This window comes from Sceloporus occidentalis, unplaced genomic scaffold, assembly GCF_023333645.1.
Source record: "Sceloporus occidentalis isolate IW3139 unplaced genomic scaffold, rSceOcc1.0.p SCAF_6, whole genome shotgun sequence".
NCBI lineage: Eukaryota > Metazoa > Chordata > Lepidosauria > Squamata > Phrynosomatidae > Sceloporus > Sceloporus occidentalis.
Genome location: NW_028316986.1, coordinates 7,211,390 through 7,232,333, shown reverse-complemented (window position 1 = coordinate 7,232,333; position 20,944 = coordinate 7,211,390). Strand labels below are relative to the sequence as shown.

General features: G+C 43.3%; 1 protein-coding gene across 1 annotated transcript; it reads right to left on the bottom strand.

Moving 5' to 3' along the window:
- Positions 1 to 2,094: 2,094 nt before the first annotated feature.
- On the bottom strand, positions 2,095 to 17,125 carry LOC149310376 (squalene synthase-like). Its single transcript, XM_089528278.1, has 8 exons — positions 17,012 to 17,125; positions 16,376 to 16,473; positions 12,318 to 12,501; positions 11,026 to 11,154; positions 8,082 to 8,273; positions 5,463 to 5,639; positions 4,507 to 4,659; positions 2,095 to 2,677 (listed from the first exon to the last, which is right to left on the bottom strand). The coding sequence occupies exons 1-8, from the start codon at positions 17,111 to 17,113 to the stop codon at positions 2,456 to 2,458; spliced, it is 1,257 nt and encodes a 418-aa protein (XP_089384404.1). The 5' UTR covers positions 17,114 to 17,125; the 3' UTR covers positions 2,095 to 2,455.
- Positions 17,126 to 20,944: the final 3,819 nt, after the last annotated feature.

The following is a 20,944-nucleotide window of genomic DNA, read 5'->3' as shown; positions in this document are numbered from 1 at the left end:
GGATGTAAGCTACAGGCAAAGAGATTGCACCTCAACATTAGGAGGAACTTCCTGACAGTAAATGCTGTTTGACAGTGGAACAAACTCCCTGAGAGTGTGATGGAGTCTCCTTCTTTGGAGGTCTTTACGCAGAGCCTGGATGGCCATCTGTCAGGGATGCTTGGATTGAGAGTTTCTACATGATAGAATGGAGTTGGACTGAGTAGCCCTTGTGGTCTTTTCCAACTCTATGATTCTATTATTCTACGATTCTATGATCATGATCACAACTATGGGGTCAGCATTTCTATGTATGGTTGTGAAAGCAGGACAATGAAGAAAGCTGACAGGAAGAGAATCAAGTTGACAACAAGATATGTAACAATAATGCAACAAAGATTACAGCAATAATGTCCACTGGCCAGAATGGCTGAAGTTTTCAATATCAGTGTCTTTTCAGAAGAAGGGATGGAATGGGAGAGTTCTAGGTATGGCATTGTACCATCCAATCCACATCTGCCTGACAGGCAATTCTAACCCTTTGAGGGTTCCCAGGTTTGGAGCAAGTACACAAAGAGGATGTCTGATCTGGCCAGGCCTGAGAACATTGACAAGGCCATGCATTGTATGGATGAACTCATCATCACTTTGCATCATGTCCTAGATGTCTTGACATATTTGTCCTGACTAAAGAACCAAAGTGTGTTCTGTTTCATCCCCCAGGAAGGTTGAACAGTGTCTGAAAGTCTCTGCCTCTGGAAGGGCATTGTGTGGGTCTTTCATACTACATAGTAACAGCACTATTGATTCCACTTTAACTGCCAAGGCAGCATCCTAACAGATGGCCACCCAGCCTCTGTTTAAAAACCTCCAAAGAAGCAGACTCCACCACATTCAAGGGAGTGTGTTCCATTGTTGAATGGTTCTTACTGTCCGGAACTTCTTCCTAATGTTTAGGTGGAATTTCTTTTCCTGTACTTTGCGCCCATTGTTCCGTGTCCTAGTTTCTTCCCAAAGGGAGATGGTTGTCAAAATGTGGCTTTTGCTGAACAGGAAAAATCCATTCAGCAAAAGGCATGCTTTGACGACTGTCTCCCCTTAGGAAGAGAATGAAAATGCTATTGGTGTCACCAATCTTGATCTTGGGCTACTTCAACATCCACTTGAAGGTGCAGCTTAGAAGTTCATGGCATCCATGGCACACATGGACCTATCTCAACCACGCTTTCAGCAGGCCACACTTGTGCTGTTTTCATCTCAAAGGATACAGATCTGTGGGTGAAAGCTATTAATACTTTTGAATTGTCATGGACAGTTCATTTTCTGGTCAGAATTAGCTTCATGGCTGCTCTCTGTATCTGCACTGATGGTGGATCTATTAAAATGGTCCACCCTCAAAAGCTAATGTAGTCCTTGGAATTATAGAAATCCTTAAGAGAGTTTTATAGCTTCAACAATCTTATTGAAGCCCTGGTCAATAGATGGAATGAAGACACACACCTCCATGTATGAAAAACACAATATTCCCAACCCACATTCCCACAAGCACCCAAGTGCCGGGTAGGATTTGGGGAGGGAAATGGTCCCTGTCCTTGTGCAGTTAACCATCCATGCCCTATAGCACCATGTACAAGGCTGCATGATTCTCACCCTTACCTTAGGAAATGTGTGACTTCCAATGGAGAAAACATATCCCCTTACCTGAGCTTCAGGCATTGGATTCGCGGTCCTCTGCCACAATCCTCCATCAAAGACTCATAGTGTTAACGTTATGCTCAGAGAGTTAGGTCGCAATTGCACTTTGGACCTTCATTACAGATTTGCAACATTGCACAAATGAAAATTGCACCTGGATGCAAAACCATTCAAACAATGTACAGTGTGCAACACTGCACAACAATGTTCAATAGAATCACATGCATAATTCCAGTTTCATAAACTTGAACTGAATATAGAAATTATATATCAACACCTCAAATACAACATGTACAAGGGAACTTATGCATCTGTAAGACATAAACAGAATGTCAACTGACACATCAAAGATGATAGCCCAGACTTCATCACAGCAATTTTTTTTTACTGTTAAAATTAACAAGCAACAAAGAGGCACCTTCCAACTTTCTTGTTCAAAAAGATAATATATAAAAGGAAAAAAACTGAAACAAAAACACAGGTCAAATACCCTGCAGAAAAATATATTAAGACTCAAAAAGAGACTTGCCCACAACTAGTCTATCCAAAACTGGGGAAATGGAGAACGAGGAGGATGTCTCCATTGAGGAACCTTAGTTTGTTAACAGCTGTATCTTGAGGTGTAAGCTTCCAGTTCAAACAAATTCGCATATTCAAGGTTTTGAGTCTCGCTTATGGACTGGATGACCCTTGAGATCTCTTCCAGCTCTACGATTCTGTGACTCCAGTCAAGTCCTCCTGGTCTGAACTAGCATTTCCTTCAAAACAAACACTACATCAATCAGTTCTCCCCAGTGTGTACATGTTCTTCCACCATCTTCGACACCATGCTCAGATACTGCCAGCTCAGGGCTGCTAAAAGCATCACACAAAACAAGTAGATGGGAGAGTAATGGGTCCTGGAGACAAGTTCTCCTCTGGGTAAGGTCATGGAGCGGATAGAGGTGATGATCTGTTGAGTTTTGCTGGAGGAAGGATCTGTGCTGGGAATCTTCTGGTAGATCTATCAAGAGAAGAATCAACTTCCAGTAAGAGACTGCCTTTACAAAGAGGACTTCTCAATACAAAACTGAGCACTTATTGGGGCTATAGATTTAAGAAATAAAATGTGAATATTTGCACCAATCAAAATGCTGGTTATGACCTATAAAAGAAGCAGAATCTGGGAGTATCCAATGAAATCCTTACAAGAAATTGGAGACCCATTCAAGATGCTGAATGGGTAGTTGTTTTATTAGTCCCAATTCAGGCTGGTAATGTAATTATAATTTTGTGCAATGTGGTTATCATGTATTTCCAAGTTGCCCTTTTATTATCTTATATAGCACCAGAAGAAGGCCTTAGTAGTATATATATGGTGAAAAGTGCCCAGCTATTTGACCAATAAAACTGCTATCTCTTGAGCATCTTGAGACATGCCCCTATTTCTTCTATGTATGACCTATAATAATCTCTGTATGGCTGGGTTTGAGACTATCTGAAGAGCCATCTCCTCCCATACAAGTCTGCCTGAACTCTAAGAGCTTAAGAGAAGACCCTTCTATCTATATCACATTATCCTCACTGATAAATTTGGCAGGAAAATGGCCTTCTGGATGGCTGCTCCTAGACTCTGCAACTCCCTCCATAGAGAGGATAGGATGTCTTCTTCCTTGCTCTCCTTTGGCTGTACAGGTGGGAAATTTTTTGTTCCATCAGTCTGCTTGAATCAATTTTATGGAAAATGAGGGACATAAATGAATAATTATCATAATACCACAACTTGTCAATAAGTCCTACGTATTGCCTCACTGTGGTGTCCAGGTGGTCTTGGGCTCTCAATAGGATATGGCAGAAGAGCACAACCTTTGCAGGCTTAACCAACCAAGGTTTGAGCAATAATTGCAACATGCAGTTATTTGGTAGCAGACTTTCAGGAGCAACTCAACAAGTGGCCAGAATCTGGGAAAATGCCTAGAATTCTCTAGACAGCATGGGAGTTGTAGTCCCCCTTCTAAACTGAGACTGTTGTACAGTGAGCATATAATAAGTCACAACTCATTAGAAAACACAGTGATGCTTGGTAAGGCAGAAGAAAGTAGGAAAAGAGAAAGACTGCATTATAAGAGGATATATTCAATCCAGGAATATACAGCCCTGAATTAGCAAGACCTGCACAGGACTACTGATAACAGGATGACTTGGAGGTTTCTTGTTCATAGGGTCACCATAAATCAAAGCCAACCTGATCGCTATAGGCAACAAAACCTATTTCTTACCTACAAAGGGCAGTTAAACAGGCAGTTAAATATTGGTAGCAGCAAAATTAAAAGGAGCAATAAGACAGTGCAGACACAAAAAGGCAGAGGTGTGCAAGTTTTTGGGCAGGTTTGAGAAGTGAACCAGGCATGTTCCCAACAAATAACTCAATTTAAGTGACATTTACAACAAAGGGACACTTAGCCCTACATTCCATAGGGAGCTCCAGCTAGAGTGAACCACCAATGAGATTTATGTAAGTGTTGATTTTCCATTCCACAAGTGATTTAGTGGACCTATTCTACTATCAATAGGATTCTAGCTGGAATATTTATTAAACCCCCATTACAGTGGAAACTTGGTATCTGCAGGGGATCCATTACAGACCCTCCTATAGATACCAAAAATCTCCGGACCTCAAGTCCCATATTCCCTAATGGTGGTGTGATGTGTGCATGCCCACTAGCACAGCCACATGCATGCACAGCTATTAGCAATATCACAGGCTTGCCATCCACTGAAGCTGAAAGCCACAGATGGCAAGTCAGCGGATATGGTGGCTCCAGTGTAATCTGTCCCTGCCATCCAACTCACCTCTTCCATGTACTGGTATATGATGGCCTTAACAGCCTGGATGTTGGTTGCATTCATTACCAGCGTGACGGCTTGCCCCTTCCGGATCTTCACCACTCCCCTGAAGACCTGCTGGTTGTTGTAGCAGGCTGCCAAGGTAGCAATAGCCATTACCTGGCAGCGAGAAAGGAGACAGAAATCACACATGCAGAAAAAGGAGTCCTGATAAATTTCAGTCCAAAGCTTTCATCAATATTTTGTGTGCATGTATGTGCCTTCAAGTCACTTTTTGACTATGGTAACCCCATTAATTTTACAGGGTTTTCCTAGGCAAAGAATATTCAGAGGTGGTTTGCTATTGCCTTCATCGGAAATACAGCCAACAGCCTTGATTGTCCCCCATCTAAATAAAAACAGACCTGATCCTGTTTAGCTCCCAAAATCAGATGGGGTCGGGTGCCTTCAAGTTATTTACACTCTCTTCTTTGGAGGCCCAAACATTATTTCTAAATGCTCTACTAAAGATGCTCATTGGGAGCAAAAGAGCTCTTATTTGAGGGTGTAATGCTCTTATTTTACCCCTTCTCCATTAGCTACACCCTGAGTGCAGCCCATGCAAGGGACAGAAAGACTTGAAAGTGGACCTGGTCTACTGGGACTGGCAGCTGCTCACCATGACATTTCAGGTAGAAATAGGTGTTTTCCACCATCTGCTGTCTTTTAATCAGAGATGCCTGGGCTTAAATCCAACAGCCCCTCCACCCTCACGATATGCCTAGAAATTTTGAGATTTGCAGAGGTATTTAAAATTTCCAGCCAGGGAAGTCTAGTAGATCCACTAGACTACAAATCCCAGGATTATGTAGGAGTCTGCCTAAGCAACTAGAATGGAATCATAGTGCTCTAATTATGTAATGTGAACAGGCCCTTGAAATGCCCTCTCAGAGGCAGAGACCTTCAGAGACCATACAACCTACCTGTGGGATGGCACAGAAGTTGAACACACTTTGGGTCTTCAGCTGAGACAAGCATGTCAAGATGTCGGGGATGTGATGTAAGGCGTTGGTGATGAGCTCGTTCATACACTGCACTGCTTTGTCAATGTTCTCAGGCTTGGCCAAATCGGACACTGTCTTTACATACTTGCTGCAAACCTGAGAAACCCAAAGGGTTAGGAAAGCCTACCAGGAAGAAGTAGGTGGGATTTTGCAATGCCACACCTAAAAGTCTCACATTTAGCCCTTTCCCTGAAAAGACACTGATACTGAATAGTTCAACCATTCTGGCTTATGCACATTATGCTGCAATCATATTGTGTTGTTGTTATGTACCTTCATAGAATCAAAGAGCTAGAAGAGACCACAAAGACAATCCAGTCCAACCCCCCACCATGCAGGAAGACACCATCAAAGCACTCCTGACAGTTAGCTACCCTGCCTTTTCTTCATATCTCCAAAGATGAGACTCCACCACACTCCAAGGCAGCATATTACACTGTTGAACAGCTCTTACCACCAGCAGGTTCTTCCTAATGTTTAGGAGGAATCTCTTTTCCTATAGTTTGAAATCACTACTCAGGGTCCAACTTTGTGGAGCAGCAGAAAACAAGCCTGCTCCATCTTCAATATGACATCCCTTGAAATATTTAAACAGGGCTATCATGTCACCTCTTCTCCAGGTTAAAAATACCCAGCTCCCTAAGCCACTCTTCATAGGGCATGGTTCCCAGACCTTTCACCGTTTAGTCACCCTGCTCTGGACATGCTGCAGCTTGTCAATATCCCTCTTGAACTGTAGTGCCCAGAACTAGACACAATATTCCTGGTAAAGAGTGATACTGTTACTTCCCTCAATCTAGACACTATATGCCTATTGATGCATCACACTGTTGACTCATATTCAGATTGTGTGGTCTCCTATGATTCCTAAATGCCTTTCACGTGTAATGTCAAAACAGGTCTCATCCTGTTTCTGTGCAATTCATTTTTTTCTGCCCAAGTGTTGTACCCTCCATTTCTCCCTTTTGAAATTCATTTTGTTAGTTCTAGTCCAGCGCTCCAATTTGTTATGGTCATTTTGAATTCTAATCCTGTCCTCTGGGGTAATAGGTACTCCTTCTAATGTGGTGTCATCTGCAAATTTGATAAGCATGCCCTCTATTCCTTCATCCAAGTCATTGATAAAGATGTTGAATAGCACTGAGCCCAGGGCAGAACCCTGTGACACTCCACTGGTCACTTCTCTCCAGGATGAAGGGGAGCCATTGGTGATTCCCATTTGGGTTCAGTCAGTCACCCAACTACAAATCCACCTGACAATTGTATTGTCTATGCCATATATTTAGCAGCCTGTTTTCAAGGATTTCATGGGGAAACTTGTCAAAGGTCTTACTGAAATCAAGATACACTGCATTCCCCTCATCTACAGAGCTGTAATTCTATCAAAAAGAGATATAAGATTAGTCTGACATGACATGTGTTTTCAAAACCCGTGTTGACTTTTACTGATCACACAGCATCCCTTTCTAAGTATCTACAGACTGTCTATTTAGTGATCTGCTCTAGAATCTTTCCTGGTATTGATGTCAGGCTAACTGGGCAGAAATTGTTTGGTTCCCTTGTTCCCCCTTTTGAAGATGTGAACAACATTTGCCCTCCTGCAGTCTGCTGGGACTACTCCTGTTCTCCAGATAAAGATTATTGCCAATAGTTATGAGATTACTTCTGCCAATTCTTTTAATATTCTTGGGTGAAGGTCCTCTGCTACTGGAGACTTGAATTAGAGTACTCAGATATTAGTCAGACATTGGTCTTATTTTTGAGCAAAAGGGAGCTTTTGTCCTATGATAATCAGAAGGGGAAATGGATTTTCCATCAGTCTTCCTCCAGCTGGTGAGGTTAGAATTGGCTATGTCACTGCAGTGTAAAAGGAGGACTGTGGTCACTCAGAAATTTTACTCACCAGGTAAACAGGTGCTGGAAATAATCAAAGTTCCTACAGCAGATGGCCTCTTTGTTTTTCAGTTCTCTGGTTCCAATGGAGGTGGAGGGCTCTCTCAAGGACAGCCAACAGCTCCTTAAGAAGAGCCAATGAAGCAGCAGCCTTGGAAATCAGGGCTTTGGCTGCTGGTTACTCATGCCTTCCTGTTGTGGGCAGAGTATATATTATAAAGGGAGGACTTGATTTACAAATCCTTGCATAGGGCCTCTTGAAGATTTACAGGGCACCAGTTTGGGGTAGATGCAACTCAAGACTTCCTTACCTTTGCAGAGAGGCCTATAGAGGCTACCACAGTGGTTAGGTGCTCCATCTTCTCTTAGTGAGAGATATTTAAGGAGTGTAATCATGCTATCAATCCTCACTCCTCTCCTTTAGATTGTTTTCCCCTGACTTTCCTTCCAGGCCTGATTCTGCTTAGCTTCCAAAAGCAGGATGTTTAAGGCAGTATGGTTGTTTCTGAATGAATTAAATAAACAAGCCAGTAACTATAGATGGTGGGGACTGATCACTACCACTCAGCTGTGATCATTTCCCAGTTCAGATGTTATTTGCCCCCCCCCCCTCTCCTATTCTCTGCCCATCCTCATTTTCCTTACCTCTTGAGGCCAAAACTCTCTGCCCTCAAGTTGGTCCTCCAGATAATCCTGGATGATGTTGGTTTTCTGCAGGAAAATCCCCACGGAGTTGGCAAGCTCTGTGTCCTGGCAAACAATAGAGTCTTCCAGTTTGGACGCAGAGAGGAGCTGGGAGACTCCGATCCCCACCAGGCCGGCGACGTTGTGACAGTACTAGAGAGGACAAAAAATGTCACCCTTTAGAGCAAGGCTGGGCAAAAGGTGACTCTAGGGCAGGATATGTAGCTGGCAAAAATGTGATAAAATTCTTTGATACAACATCAGGGCATTTGGGAGGCGGGGGGCACATTTTACATAGGTATAGCTTATTTAACAAAGGCTCTGACAATGTAGCTCCTTTTGTACAAAGACTTTTTACCCCTCTCGAGGCCCAATTCTCTTCCTCATCCTCTGTTGAGCTGCAAGAATTTTAGCTGCATTGGCATTCAAAGGATAGTAAAGAAGAGCTAAGAAAACACAGACCTGTGGTGCTGGGTTGCAATAGTGCACAATAAAAAACACAATAAACAAAGCTTGGGTGGGGACTGTATGAGTTGTACTAACAACGCAGAGAAATAGGGAGTGTAGATAAGCCAGTGACTCCAAATATGCCTCTCCAAAAAGCATAGAGCTATTACTCTGGCCAAAAAATTGGAAACCAGAAGAAAAGTGGGGGCTATTGAAAGAAAACCATCCCTGGATACATTTTTGAGGAAGCCTTCAAGTGGTTTCTTGAAGGTTATGAATATTTTTGTTTACTTGTAGAAGGCTGACCTGACTGGATTGTTCCATTTCTTATGTGTCTGTTGTTAGTTCTGAATAAAAAGATTTCTGAAATGTGTGCAAACACTCTTCCTTTTTGTGATACAGGAACCTATCCCTATTTCTGCCTTTGGTACTAAATTTTCTATTAAAGTAGTGATGCCAAAAAACACATCTGCTTTCTTAACTGAGGTATGCCTGTATCAGCCTGGGAATCTTGTAGCACATATGAAACTAATGAAAGAAAGAGGTTGGTAGCATGAGCTTTCATAGACTTGATCCTATTTCCACAGATGCATATGCAATGGAGGCAGTAGCCTCAAATCTATGACAGTTCATGTCACCAACTCCTTTCTTTCAGTAATGCTGTATCCTCTCTGTAGAAATAGTCCAGTTGACACCAGTTTAACTGTCATGGGTGAATGCTATGTAATGCTGAAATTTGTAGTTTGTTGTGACACCTGAGCTCTCTGACAGAGAAGGCTAAATGTCTCACAAAACCACAATTCCCAGAATTCCATAGGACTGAGCCATGGCAGTTCACATGGTGTCAAACTGGATTATTTCAGCAGTGCAGATGGAGCCAGTCTCAAAGGTGCTAAAAGGTCCCTTTGCATACTGATCTTCCAGTTTAACGCAACTGTGTTTGAATTGTATTAACTTAGGAAAGGGAGAAGCTGGAAAAGCATCTTTCATAAGATGGCTGACTTTGGAGGCACACACAGGTTCTTGACAGACCGCCCCTTTTCATGCTGGATTATGTCTGTGGCAACCACATGCCATAGCCCTGATCTCTCCTTTCCATGGTGCAAAAAAGAGCCACAAAAAGGTGTTTCTTTTTGTGCCCTGGAAAGGGACCCATAGGTGCTGGCGCACGGCTTTACGGTGCTCTTTTGGTGCTGCGTCACATAGACACAATGCCAGAGGAGCACTCTGACGCCACACATCGTGTGGACAGTGCACGGCTTTACGGTGCTCCTTTGGTGCTGCGTCATGCAGACACAATGCCAGAGGAGCACTGTGACACCACAGCACATGGCGTAATGGTGCCATGGGGGTGGAGTCAGGCCATCATGAGGATGCCATGGCCCAACTCCACCTGCAGGCTGGCCTTAATGACCGGTCTGTCGACCCCCCCCCCCCACTCTCTCTTCTCTACCTGTGAATGGCAGCCCAGGAATTTATTTACATTTTATTATTTTAATTTATTTTATTTATGCCCCATCTTTCTTCTGACATGGCACCCAAGGCAGCTTATGCCTGTGCTAAAACAAGACAAAGCTAAAAAAAAACTGACAATTTTTAAAGAAAATCACAATCAAACGAGTTTTCATATTAAAACACCATTAAATTTTACAAGTGCAAAATCATTTAAAGATGCAACACTAAAAAATATAGTTCATTCAACCTATTAAAAAGATTCCCCAGAACTAATTAATCATCAAATGCCTCATTAAATAAAAAGGTCTTGGCTTGCAGGTGAAAGCAGTGGATAGAGGGATCCAGCCAAGTCCCTATGGGAGGAAAGTCCAAAGCCTGGGAGCATCCACCAAGAAGACCCTCGCTTGTGTCTCCAGCAAATATGCCTGCAAGGATGGTGGGACTGCAGTAGGTTTATACAGGAAAATATATTTCAAATATAGTTTTTGTGGGGGTTTTTGGCTATGTGGCCATGTTCTAGAAGAATTTATTCTTGACGTTTTGCCTGCATCTGTGGCTGGCATCTTCAGGCATTCTCTAAAGATGCCAGCCACAGGTGCTGGTGAAACGTCAGGAATAAACTCTTCTAGAACATGGCCACATAGCCCAAAAACCCACAAAAACTATGGATGCTGGCCATGAAAACCTTCGACTTCACATATTTCAGATAAGCTGGACTTCAACCATGTGTCAAACAAAATCCTTTCTTCTTTTTTTACCTTGTAACTTCTACCAATGCATCCCCTCCATTGTCCTCTGTTCTTTTATTTAAAAACAAACAAACAACAAATGGGGGGTTTGAGCCCTGGAAGCACTAGGATGGGTAAGGTTTTTTTTTACTGCAAGCTTTGTAATCAAATGTCCACCATTTTGGCTAAAGCTTTGTAATCAAACGCCCACCATTTTGGCTGTTCAGCTTGACTATGATTTTGGCCATGAAGATTTGCTGGGAGGAGCCACTGACCTTGTCCCAGTCCTTCTCCGACTCCACCTTCTTCTCCAAGAACTTGGCCATCCCAAGGCCCATCTTGTGGCAAATATCAGCAATTACATCCTGATAGACCTTTGCCAGCTTCCGGAACTCCAAAGATATCTGAGACGCAAGGAAAAAATAGGCTAACCCCCCAGATAAGTTCAAGGCAAAAGTTAGAGTTTAGGGGATCTGAGTACCACTTTTCTCTGCCAAGCCAGAGGCAAAATATAATTGTACGATACTTTAATATTGAAGAAAATCAGCACGGTATAATAGTTTGAGTGTTGGACTGCAACTGGAGACCAGGGTTTAAATCCTTGCTCAACATGGAAACCCACCGAGTGACCTTGGGCAAGTCACATTCTCTCAGCCTCAGAGGAAGGCAAAGGCCAGGTTTCTCTGAACAAACTGTGCCAAGAAAAGCCCACGATAGGTTTACCTTAGGGTCACCATGAGTAGGAAATTATTTGAAAGCACACAACAACACTTTTAATATTGAGGTGGGAAACTGTACCAGGTCCGTGGGGCCAAACACCTGTCACTTGGGCCATCCATGGGGTGTATGGGCTGCCCCAATTAAAAAACAAACAAGTGTCTAGAAATCCACTTATGGTTGTGAAATATAAGAATGTTTTTGTTTTGTTTATAGAGGAAGGGTGATAATTCATCAGGGCAAAGTACCTTCTTCCCCATCCTAGTGCTGCCTATGGGCCATACCCCACCACAACAAGACCCAGGGGCCCTGATCTGGCCTTTCCAGGGTGTGAAAAGGTGCTGCAAAAAAGCAGCTCCTTTTTGTACCCTGGAAATGGCACAATAGCTGTAGTGCTGCGGCTTTATGGCATTACTTCGGCGATGCATTGTGCGGATGCAGTGCCAGAGGAATGCCATGACACCGTGTGGTGTGGCGCATGGTATCACGCCACCCAGGGGGTGGGGCTGGGGCATGCATCATATGGACACTACGCCCCGCCTCCACCTCCAAGCCGACCTTTAAGGCAACAATGCCTCTGTTTTCCTCAGCAGGCCATTTCCAAATGGCAAAAGGAATAGCATGTCACTTCCTGGCACGTTCTGAATGGGACTACTGAGAAAAATAAAGATTGATTGAAATAGCTGGTAGACTGATTCAATGAAGATTTGTTGTTGTTGTAAGTGCACTCATACACAAAAATAGATGTTTATGTGTTTTTAACTGATGTTACATTTTCAATAGATGTTACATGTTGTATATTAATCTGTCCTTGTTCTCCACCTTGATCCAATTGGGGGCAATGGCTCACCGTTGGGAAATCCTCCAGCACTTGTTTGTGTTTGTCATTGCTATCCATGAATCGCCAGTCTGGCTGATACAGGTAGGAGTGGAAGTTCTGTAACATGGGGATCTTGGTTTCCAGGTTGATCGTCATGTCATCCTCCACTGTGTCCAGAGCCCGGAGAACCAAGTAGAAGATGCAAAGAACATGGCTGTGGGGATGCAGGAGAAAAGAAGAGCCTTTGTGACTTGGATGCCAATGAAGTCCAGGTTTCTCCACAACTGTCTGAAAGATTTAAGATGGATCTAAGATTGGAGGGGATAGAGGAAACTAGAAATGAATTAGATAAAATATTTTTTGAAAAGGGAAGGAAAAAGGGAAGGAAAGGGATGGGGGAAAATCAAAACTTTATGGACTCTTATTAAAAAGAGAATTAGAACAGGAAAGAATAAAGGAAACAATGACAAAATGGAGCAAATACGTTCAACATACTTTAAATGTGAAAGATTGGGGAAAATTGTGGACTAGAACAAACAAATTTACATTGTGTCAGAATCTTAAAGAAATTTATTAGAAAATGTTGTATATGTGGCACTGAACACTGACAAAATTACCTAAGATATATAAAAACCTAGATACCAAATGTTGGAAATGTAAAGAAAGAGATGGCTCATATTTTCACATATGATGGAATTGTATAATAGCTAGAAAATACTGGAGGGAAATCCATATTGTTATAACAAAAATTCTAGGGAAATTTTTCTTTGTGAAACCAGAATTGTATCTTTTAAATAGGACACTTATATTGGATAAAGAGACAGAAAAAATATTTGAGATTAATTCTGAATATGGTAATTGCAGCCAGGTTACTATATGCACAAAGATGGAAACTTCAGGGTGTGCAGACCAGCCATTAAGGCTGGCCTGGGGGTGGAGTCAGGGCATGGTGTCCATACGACACATGCCCCAACTCCGCCCCATGGCAGCGTGATGCTGTGTACTGCTCCACACAGTGTATGGCATCACAGCGCTCCTCTGGCACTGCATTGACATGAAGCAGTGCCAAGGGCACGACTTAAATCCACGATGCTGCAGCTATCATGCCCTTTCCAGGGCACAAAAAGGAGCCACTTTTTGCAGCTTCTTTTTGCGCCCTGAAAAGGCCAGATAGGGGATGCGACATGCGGCTGCCGTGACCGCAATCCGGCATGGCCTCTTCATCCAACTCCACCAATTGAAGGCTAGTTAACAAAGGGCTGAAACAGATGGAGCCGCTCTGGTCCCAATCAGCTTGGGACTGCTGCCTTGAGTCCAGGAGGAAGGCGGGATATAATAATAATAATAATAATAATGCTTTCAAAGCGGACCAAGGCTGTGGTACTGAATGGACTGCTGGTAGGAGCAGATTAAATCTGCTCCTTTTGCCTGTAGCTTTGGGCTGCCTTAGGCAGCCTCAGAGCAGCTTCTGGCCGCGTTTGGGGCAAGCATCGTCTAAACACCATGCCCCCCCAAAGTGGCCACAAGCCGCTCTATTTGGTCAGTCTGTTTCAGTCTGAAGTTAACAGACATGAGAGATTTGGCCAGACTCTCAGGGAGTTTGTCCAAATCTCTCACTCTCACTCAGGGAGAATTAAAGAAGAAGTTACAATGATAGAAGACAACTGGAATTTAATTGTAAAGAATTGGAGACTATATCAATATTTGAGGGATAAAAAATCCACATTATTATTTTGAAAAATATGATTAAAATATTTAATGAGAAAAGAATGGAGAATGATAAGAGAATGTTTAGACAAGGTTGAGATATTAAGAAAAGATAAGATATAAGATCAAAGAAATGTAAAATATTTTTAATCAGTTAGGATGCACCCAAATTATAAGTAACCTAGGCAATAAAAAGAAAAAATCCAGTTGCATTAGAAGGAAGTTACAAAAGTAAATAGATGTCTTTGTAAGAGTTAGCATTATTTATCTGTAATTACTGGGTTATGTGGAGGGGGTTATGTTAGTGTTTTTGTAAGTGTGTAAGTTTGGTTTACTGTTGATGCAGTTGTGGAATTTGTATTGTTTGGTTTGGGGTTTTATGATATAATGTTTAGTAGTCATAATAAATATTATATTAACAAAAATATAATATTCCTCTTCCACAAGATTTAAGAAATCAAAGGGAAATTTAAAGCAATAATGGGAATGCTCTACAATCAGCAGGGGAACACAAAACATGACGACCAAGATGAATTTTTAAAAATTGCAACAATATATGAAAGAACTATATAAAAGAGAAGAGGAGATGAAAGATTGCCACCATCCTGGCCTTCGCTGAGAGGAGGCTGCCTATACCAGTTACCTCTACTATGCCTAGCCCAGAAGACAGGGAAAGGCCCTCCCTTTGTTTCAACTGCCACCATTACAAATACTTAGTTTTTGTGGGGTTTTTGGCCTATGTGGCCATGTTCCAGAAGAGTTTCTTCCTGACGTTTTGCCAGCATCTGTGGCTGGCATCTTCAGAGAATGCTTTGCTTGGAAAAAGTTGGTTGTATATATACTGCGTGAGCCTGGGAATGCAGGAGTGATTTGCATGTGTATTGTTCTCAGGCTGGGAGGCTAATGCAAAAGAGGATTAATGTCTGCTAATTGGTGACCTTTATCTGCTGGGAAAGCCCCTGACTCTGGTTTCCCATTTGCATTTGCTGAGTCCTTATTTTGCTATTCCTCAGGATTGGTAGCCAAATTTTGTTCACTTTACAGGTTTCTTCTTTCTGGTTGAAATTGTCCAAGTGTTTGTGGATTTCAATGGCATCCCTGTGCATCCTGACATGGTAGTGGTTGGCATGGTCCAGAACTTCAGTGTTTTCAAACAGTATTTTGTGCCCAAGATGGTTTGTGGCATGTTCTGCTACTGGCTGACCCAGTCTGCAGTGTCTCTCGTGTTCCTTGATTCTTGTTTGCACACTGCGTTTGGTGGTCCCTATGTAAACTTGTCCGCAGCTGCATTGTATGCGGTAAACTCCTGCGGCTGTGAGAGGGTCTCTCTGGTCCTTGGCTGAGCGAAGCATTTGCTGGATTTTCTTTGTCGGTTTGTAAACCATTTGAAGGTTGTGCTTCCTCACCACTTTGCCTATTCTGACTGTGATTCCTTTGATGTATGGTAAAAACACCTTCCCTTTGGGTATTTACAATTACAAATACTATTTTTTTTAACCTGAGAGAACACTTCTCTATGAATCTCTAGGTCTTCCAGTATTACTGTAAGTTTATTGCACAGGGCTTGGAGAATGGGAACGGAGCAGAATGGAGCGGAACAAAAAGGGAATGGAATGGGGGGGGAAATACAGTCAGCCCTTCTTATACACAGATTCAAGCATACACGATTTGAAAATGTTCAAAAAAAGTATAAATTTCAAATATGTAACCTTGATTTTCCATTTTTTATAAGGGACTTGAGCATACATGGATTTTGTTATACACAGTGGATCTTGGAACCAAACCCCAGCATGTTACAAGGATCCACTGTATATGTTATTGCATGGGAGAATGCTGCTGATGCCACTGGAAGTTCCCAATCCATTCCCCAACTGTTCCACGGCAGCCATTTTTGAAGGACTATTTAGAGTGGTTCGTCGAAATTGCCTGCTGTGGGATGGATGGGGAACTGTTTAGGGACTCCCAGCAGCATCGGTGGCATTCTCCCATGCTATAACATATGTTTTCCCCCTGTTCCATTCCCTTCCTGTTCCGCTCCATTCCCATTTTCCAAGCCCCATGTGATAAACTTATATGACTCCATAGTCAACCTCTGGCATATGTTGACAATAGAATGCTGGAGAACTTATTAGAGACTCCTAGAGAGAACATATTAGTCAAATTTGTGAATCGTCAAATTCACAAAAGGGAAACCACTGAATGTGTGGAGCCAACTGTATTATTTTTGGGGCACAACTGGCAGAGCCAAGAGGGAACTTGACGTGTCCTTGCTGCATGAATCTGTGAACTGTAATCCAAAAATGGATACCTTTTCCCAAGCTCAGGTCCTCTGCCCCCTTCCTCTCAACATACACAAGACACTCAGAGAGGTTCCAACTCACCGCAGCTCCCCCTCGAGCACCTGGACGACAGTGGAATAGGTCCAGCTGATCTGGTTGAGGTACTGGTAGCAGAGGCGGAGGCTGTCGCTGAGCGAGTCCTAGAAAAAGAGCACAGGTATCGGGAAGGTGGTGGAATATTCAGAAGTAGTGCACCTTTATCTTCCTCTGAAATATGATTTAGGTAGTATATTGCAGAGGAAGGAACTGGCAAAACTATCTCTGAGTACTCTTTGTTTAAGTAAACCCTCTGAAAATCATGAGGTCACCATAAGATGACAGGCGACGTATATACACACCCACAGAAGGTGGGGGAGGGAGAGAGAGAAATGAGTGGTGAGTTAATACAACCAGCACTCCCATCCCTGCTACACACACCCCAAAAAATCCCAGCCAGTCAAGTCAGTGGGAAAGGCTGTTTCCACTGATCAGCTGAACATGTGAAAAGTGCCTTTTTCTGGGATTGGGGTTTCCAGATGCCAGCAGGATTATATGACAAAAACTACGACATATAATTGTATGAACAACTAACCAGCACTTATTCAGTGTAAAGAGTATAAGGAGATGAACCAGAACAGAGACTAACAATCCAATTCAAATGAAGAGGGACCCAGTCAAAACAGAGACGCACCAACTTACTTCATCCATCTTGAGCATCACAGTCTTGGAACCTCCCATCTTGAACCGCACCAGGTTGTAGAGCTCCTTGGGGTGGCCCAGCCAGTTCTTTAACAGCTCCATTATCTCAGGCTGGAAAATTAGGGTGTGCTGGGGAGGGAAAGCTGTGGTATGATTGCCTCTCTTCAAATTTCCCATCTATCCTTTCCTGTCTATAACAATTACCTCTTTTTTAATCGCTCCCCTTATTAATCCTTCTTATTTTTGGCACACAACTTTTAACTGTGCAAATGAACTCATGGCAACTGCTGAAAACTGGGCATCCAGTCTCAGATCTGAACCCAGGAGCATAACGCTACCCATAAATCGTAATTCCCATATAGTACTGAGTGTAATGCTAATGGTTGCGACATAAACAACTAGCAAAATTAAGATTATACCTTCAAATTACAATAGCACATGCACAACCTAAATGTGTTTACATACGTATAGTGAAAATTTTGTTAAAATGTGATGTTTTTAAAGAAAGTTTTTTTTAAAAAAAATTACAATTTTTTAAAATTAATTTAAAATTTTGAAATTTGAATTTTAAAAAATTCTGGGGCCTCTCCTTTCCCCTCCCACTGAGCTTCACCCCACACCCACCATCTTCTAAGACATTTTAAAGGGAAGCAGATGCATGCCACATCCCATATCTGCCGAAAAGTAGGTGTTTGAGAAGCAGTGGTGTCACCCGCCCCCCCTTAGTGTGTCACCTGGTGCGGTCCGCACCCCTCCCTGAACCCCCCTAGTGATGCCACAGGTTCATGCTCATCCAGTCCATTACTAACAGCAGACACTATTTTAGTACAGAGACAGCTTCTTTGGAGTCAGATGGAAAAGAGAGGTAGAGTTAGGTATCATCAGCATACTGTTTGCACCACACCCCAAAATTCCAAATGACCTCTCCCAGTCGTTTCATGTAGATGTTAAATAACATGGGGGACCCCACAGGCCAATAGCCAGGGGGCTGAATTGGAGTTTCACAATACCACCTTCTGAGTTCACCCCTCCAAGAGGGACTGAAGCCACTTTTAGAAGGTGCCGTCAAATCCCATCCCAGAGAGGTGACCCAGAAGGATACCATGGTTGACAGTATTAAGAGCCGCTGAGAGGTCTAGCAGGACCAACAGGGACACACTCCCCCTGTCCAGCTCCCTGCATAGGTCATCCACCAAAGCAACCAAACTGTTTACATCCCATAGCCAGGTCTGAAGCCAGATTGAAATGGATCTAGATAATCCATTTCTTCAAAAAAAAAAAAAAAAAAAAACCTGGATGAATCCTTTCAGTTTCAGATTTCTTTTCTCATGCTATAAGTCTCTCTATCTACTCCCTTTGTAAGCATGCCCCCTATTCTTTCATCCAGTGGCTATTCTGAAATAAGAACATTTACAATGTATATAATGTCTGAGACAACCCATAAAACATCTCTTAAAAAACATTTGTTCTTTAAAAATGTAACAGTTTCTATTATATATATAAATACATACATACCAATGCTCAGAAATTTCTGGAGTTACAGTCTGAACTCGCTATACAAGTGGAAATTGGTTACCAATGGGCTCTTATTTATGGATATTTTTCATGACTCCATCAGAGAGAACCAATCCGAAGACATATGCTGCAACCCATCCCAAAAGTAACTAAATCCTGACTAAATTCTAACTGATGCAATAGGTAAAAATTGCTCAATCTTAGGCATTGTGTTTCCAAATCTTCATTCAAACACTCTAGTTTTAAAGTTTTAAGTTTCAAAATCTATTCTCCCCCTTTCTTCTTTAAACAGTTCCCATTTTTGTCAGTTAATCCCTCTAACTTCCAAACCCGCATGCCACATGCACCTTGTGGCTGCAGATAGTAGATAACAATAACAACCATTGCAGCAATAATATGCACAAGCCAGAATGACTGAGTTCCTCCGTATCAGTCTTTTCAAGGAAAGGGTGGAGTCAGAGACTTTTCTAGTTATGGCATTGCGACATCCCACCCACCTCTGCTTAGCAGGCTTTCGTAACACCCACTGGGTGCTCCCAAGTTTGGAGCAAGTACACAAAGGAGATGGCTGAGCTAAGCAAGCCTGATAACATCAATAAAGCATAGGCGTCAGTTCGGGTGCACAGGGTGAGTGCAGACAGTACCAGATGACCCCTCAGAGGAGGTGTATACCCAGTGAGGTGGTACACCTAGAAGGAATGGCATGGCTACTGGGCAAGTGAGAAGAGGTGTAGCCCCCCTCTCTCAGTTGCCCAGCAGCGATGCCAGGTCCCTCCAACAGCTGTAGTGCCACCCTCAGCAACAGCTGGGCCTTGTGGGGGCTGCAGCACTGCCCCCCTCAGCAGCGACCATTGCAGGGGTGAAGTGTCTTCACATTCCAGCAAGGCTCATCACCCATCGCTCCTCTGAAGGCCACTGCTGGGGATGTATGCCTTCAGATTCTGGCACAGCTGCTGGGTGAGCAGGCACAGCAGATCATGAATATAAGGCTGCAATGCCATCCCACTCAGCAGTGTTCTGAGCAGGCAGAAGGGCAGGGGGCAGGAGAGTGAGGTGGCAGGAGGGAGGACAGGGCAGTCTGCATCCCTCTGCACCAGGTTACACCAACCATTGTGGCACAACTGCAACAAAACTGTGCAGTGCATAAACACACTCATCACCAATGCCTTTCATCACAACCCTAACATCTAGACGTACTTGTTCAACTTCTGTGCCACCTCCCAGGGCTGTTGGACAGTGTCTGAGGGCCTCTGCCTCATGGGAAGGCATGTCACAAGCTTTTTGACACTACACAGTTATAGCACTATGAGCCCACTCTGCCAAGGCAGCTTCCTAGGGAATCCTAGAATTTGTAGTTTGGGGATCCAAACTACAAACTGGAGAAGAGAAGGTTAAGAGGTAATATGATAGCCATGTTTAAGTATTTGAGAGGGTGTCATACAGTGCACCCTGGTTTTACGTGGCGGATCCGTTCCGGACTCCCCTGCGTAAAACAAAAAACGTGTATGCTCGAGCCCCATTACAAGTAATAGGGCTTGTGCTCGCAGTGGTGCGGGGTGGCGTGCGTGCACCACAGGTGCACACGCCATTGTTTCTTCCGGTGTGTGGCACTGGAAGAAGTGGCTGAAAGCATATGACGCTGGTGCAATGTATTAAGGATGCAGCAAGCTTGTTTTCTGCTGCTCCAGAGACCAGGACATGGAGCAATGGATTCAAGTTGAAGGTAAAGGGATTCCACCTAAACATTAGGAAGAATTTCCTGGTGGTAAGAGTGGTTTGACGGTGGAATACCCTGCCTCAGAGAGTGGTGGAATCTGCTTCTTTGGATGTTTTTAAACAGAGGCTGGATGGCTATCTTTTGGGAGTGCTTTGATTGTGTCTTCCTGCATGGCGGAGCGTTGGACTGGATGGCCCTTGAGGTCTCTTCCAGCTCTTTGATCTATGATCCACTAGAGTTCTCTGGTTGAAAATGTGACAAAATCTTAGGAGTCCCTAGAACAGAACCATGATTGTTAAAGTAGAATCACAGTGCTACAATTGTGTAGCGTGAATTTCCTAGGCAAATCCTGAGACTGATGGGCTGCTGCATTCAAGCCAGGGCAGCATCTCTATAGTAAAAAGGTAACAGATGGTAGGAAATATATATTTCTGCTCAAAGTATCATGCTATCTGCTAGTCCTAGTAGACTAGGGCCCGTTCCTGACGGGCAAAAAGTACACGCTCTGCGCGTACTAGGGTTAGAAAGGGGCGTCACTTCCTGACGTCCCTAATCCTAATATGTGCAAAGCGCGTAGAAAATGGCGGCACCCTATACAGATGGGCACCGCCATGACTACATCATGACTGCACCGCCTCCAAACAAGGCGGCGCGGAAGTGACGTAGTCACACTGCGCGAGAGCGCCGGGGCGCTCTTTTTG

Bases quoted from the DNA above. Each gene is read 5' to 3' on its own strand.
- LOC149310376 (XM_089528278.1), bottom strand. From the start codon at position 17,113: ATGGAGCTGTTAAAGAACTGGCTGGGCCACCCCAAGGAGCTCTACAAC. The intron at 5,640-8,081 runs GTAAGGAAAATG...TGGGTTTCTCAG, and splicing joins GAGAGTTTTGGCCTCAAGAG to GTTTGCAGCAAGTATGTAAA. The intron at 4,660-5,462 runs GTAGGTTGTATG...TCTCGCTGCCAG, and splicing joins ACTTCTGTGCCATCCCACAG to GTAATGGCTATTGCTACCTT.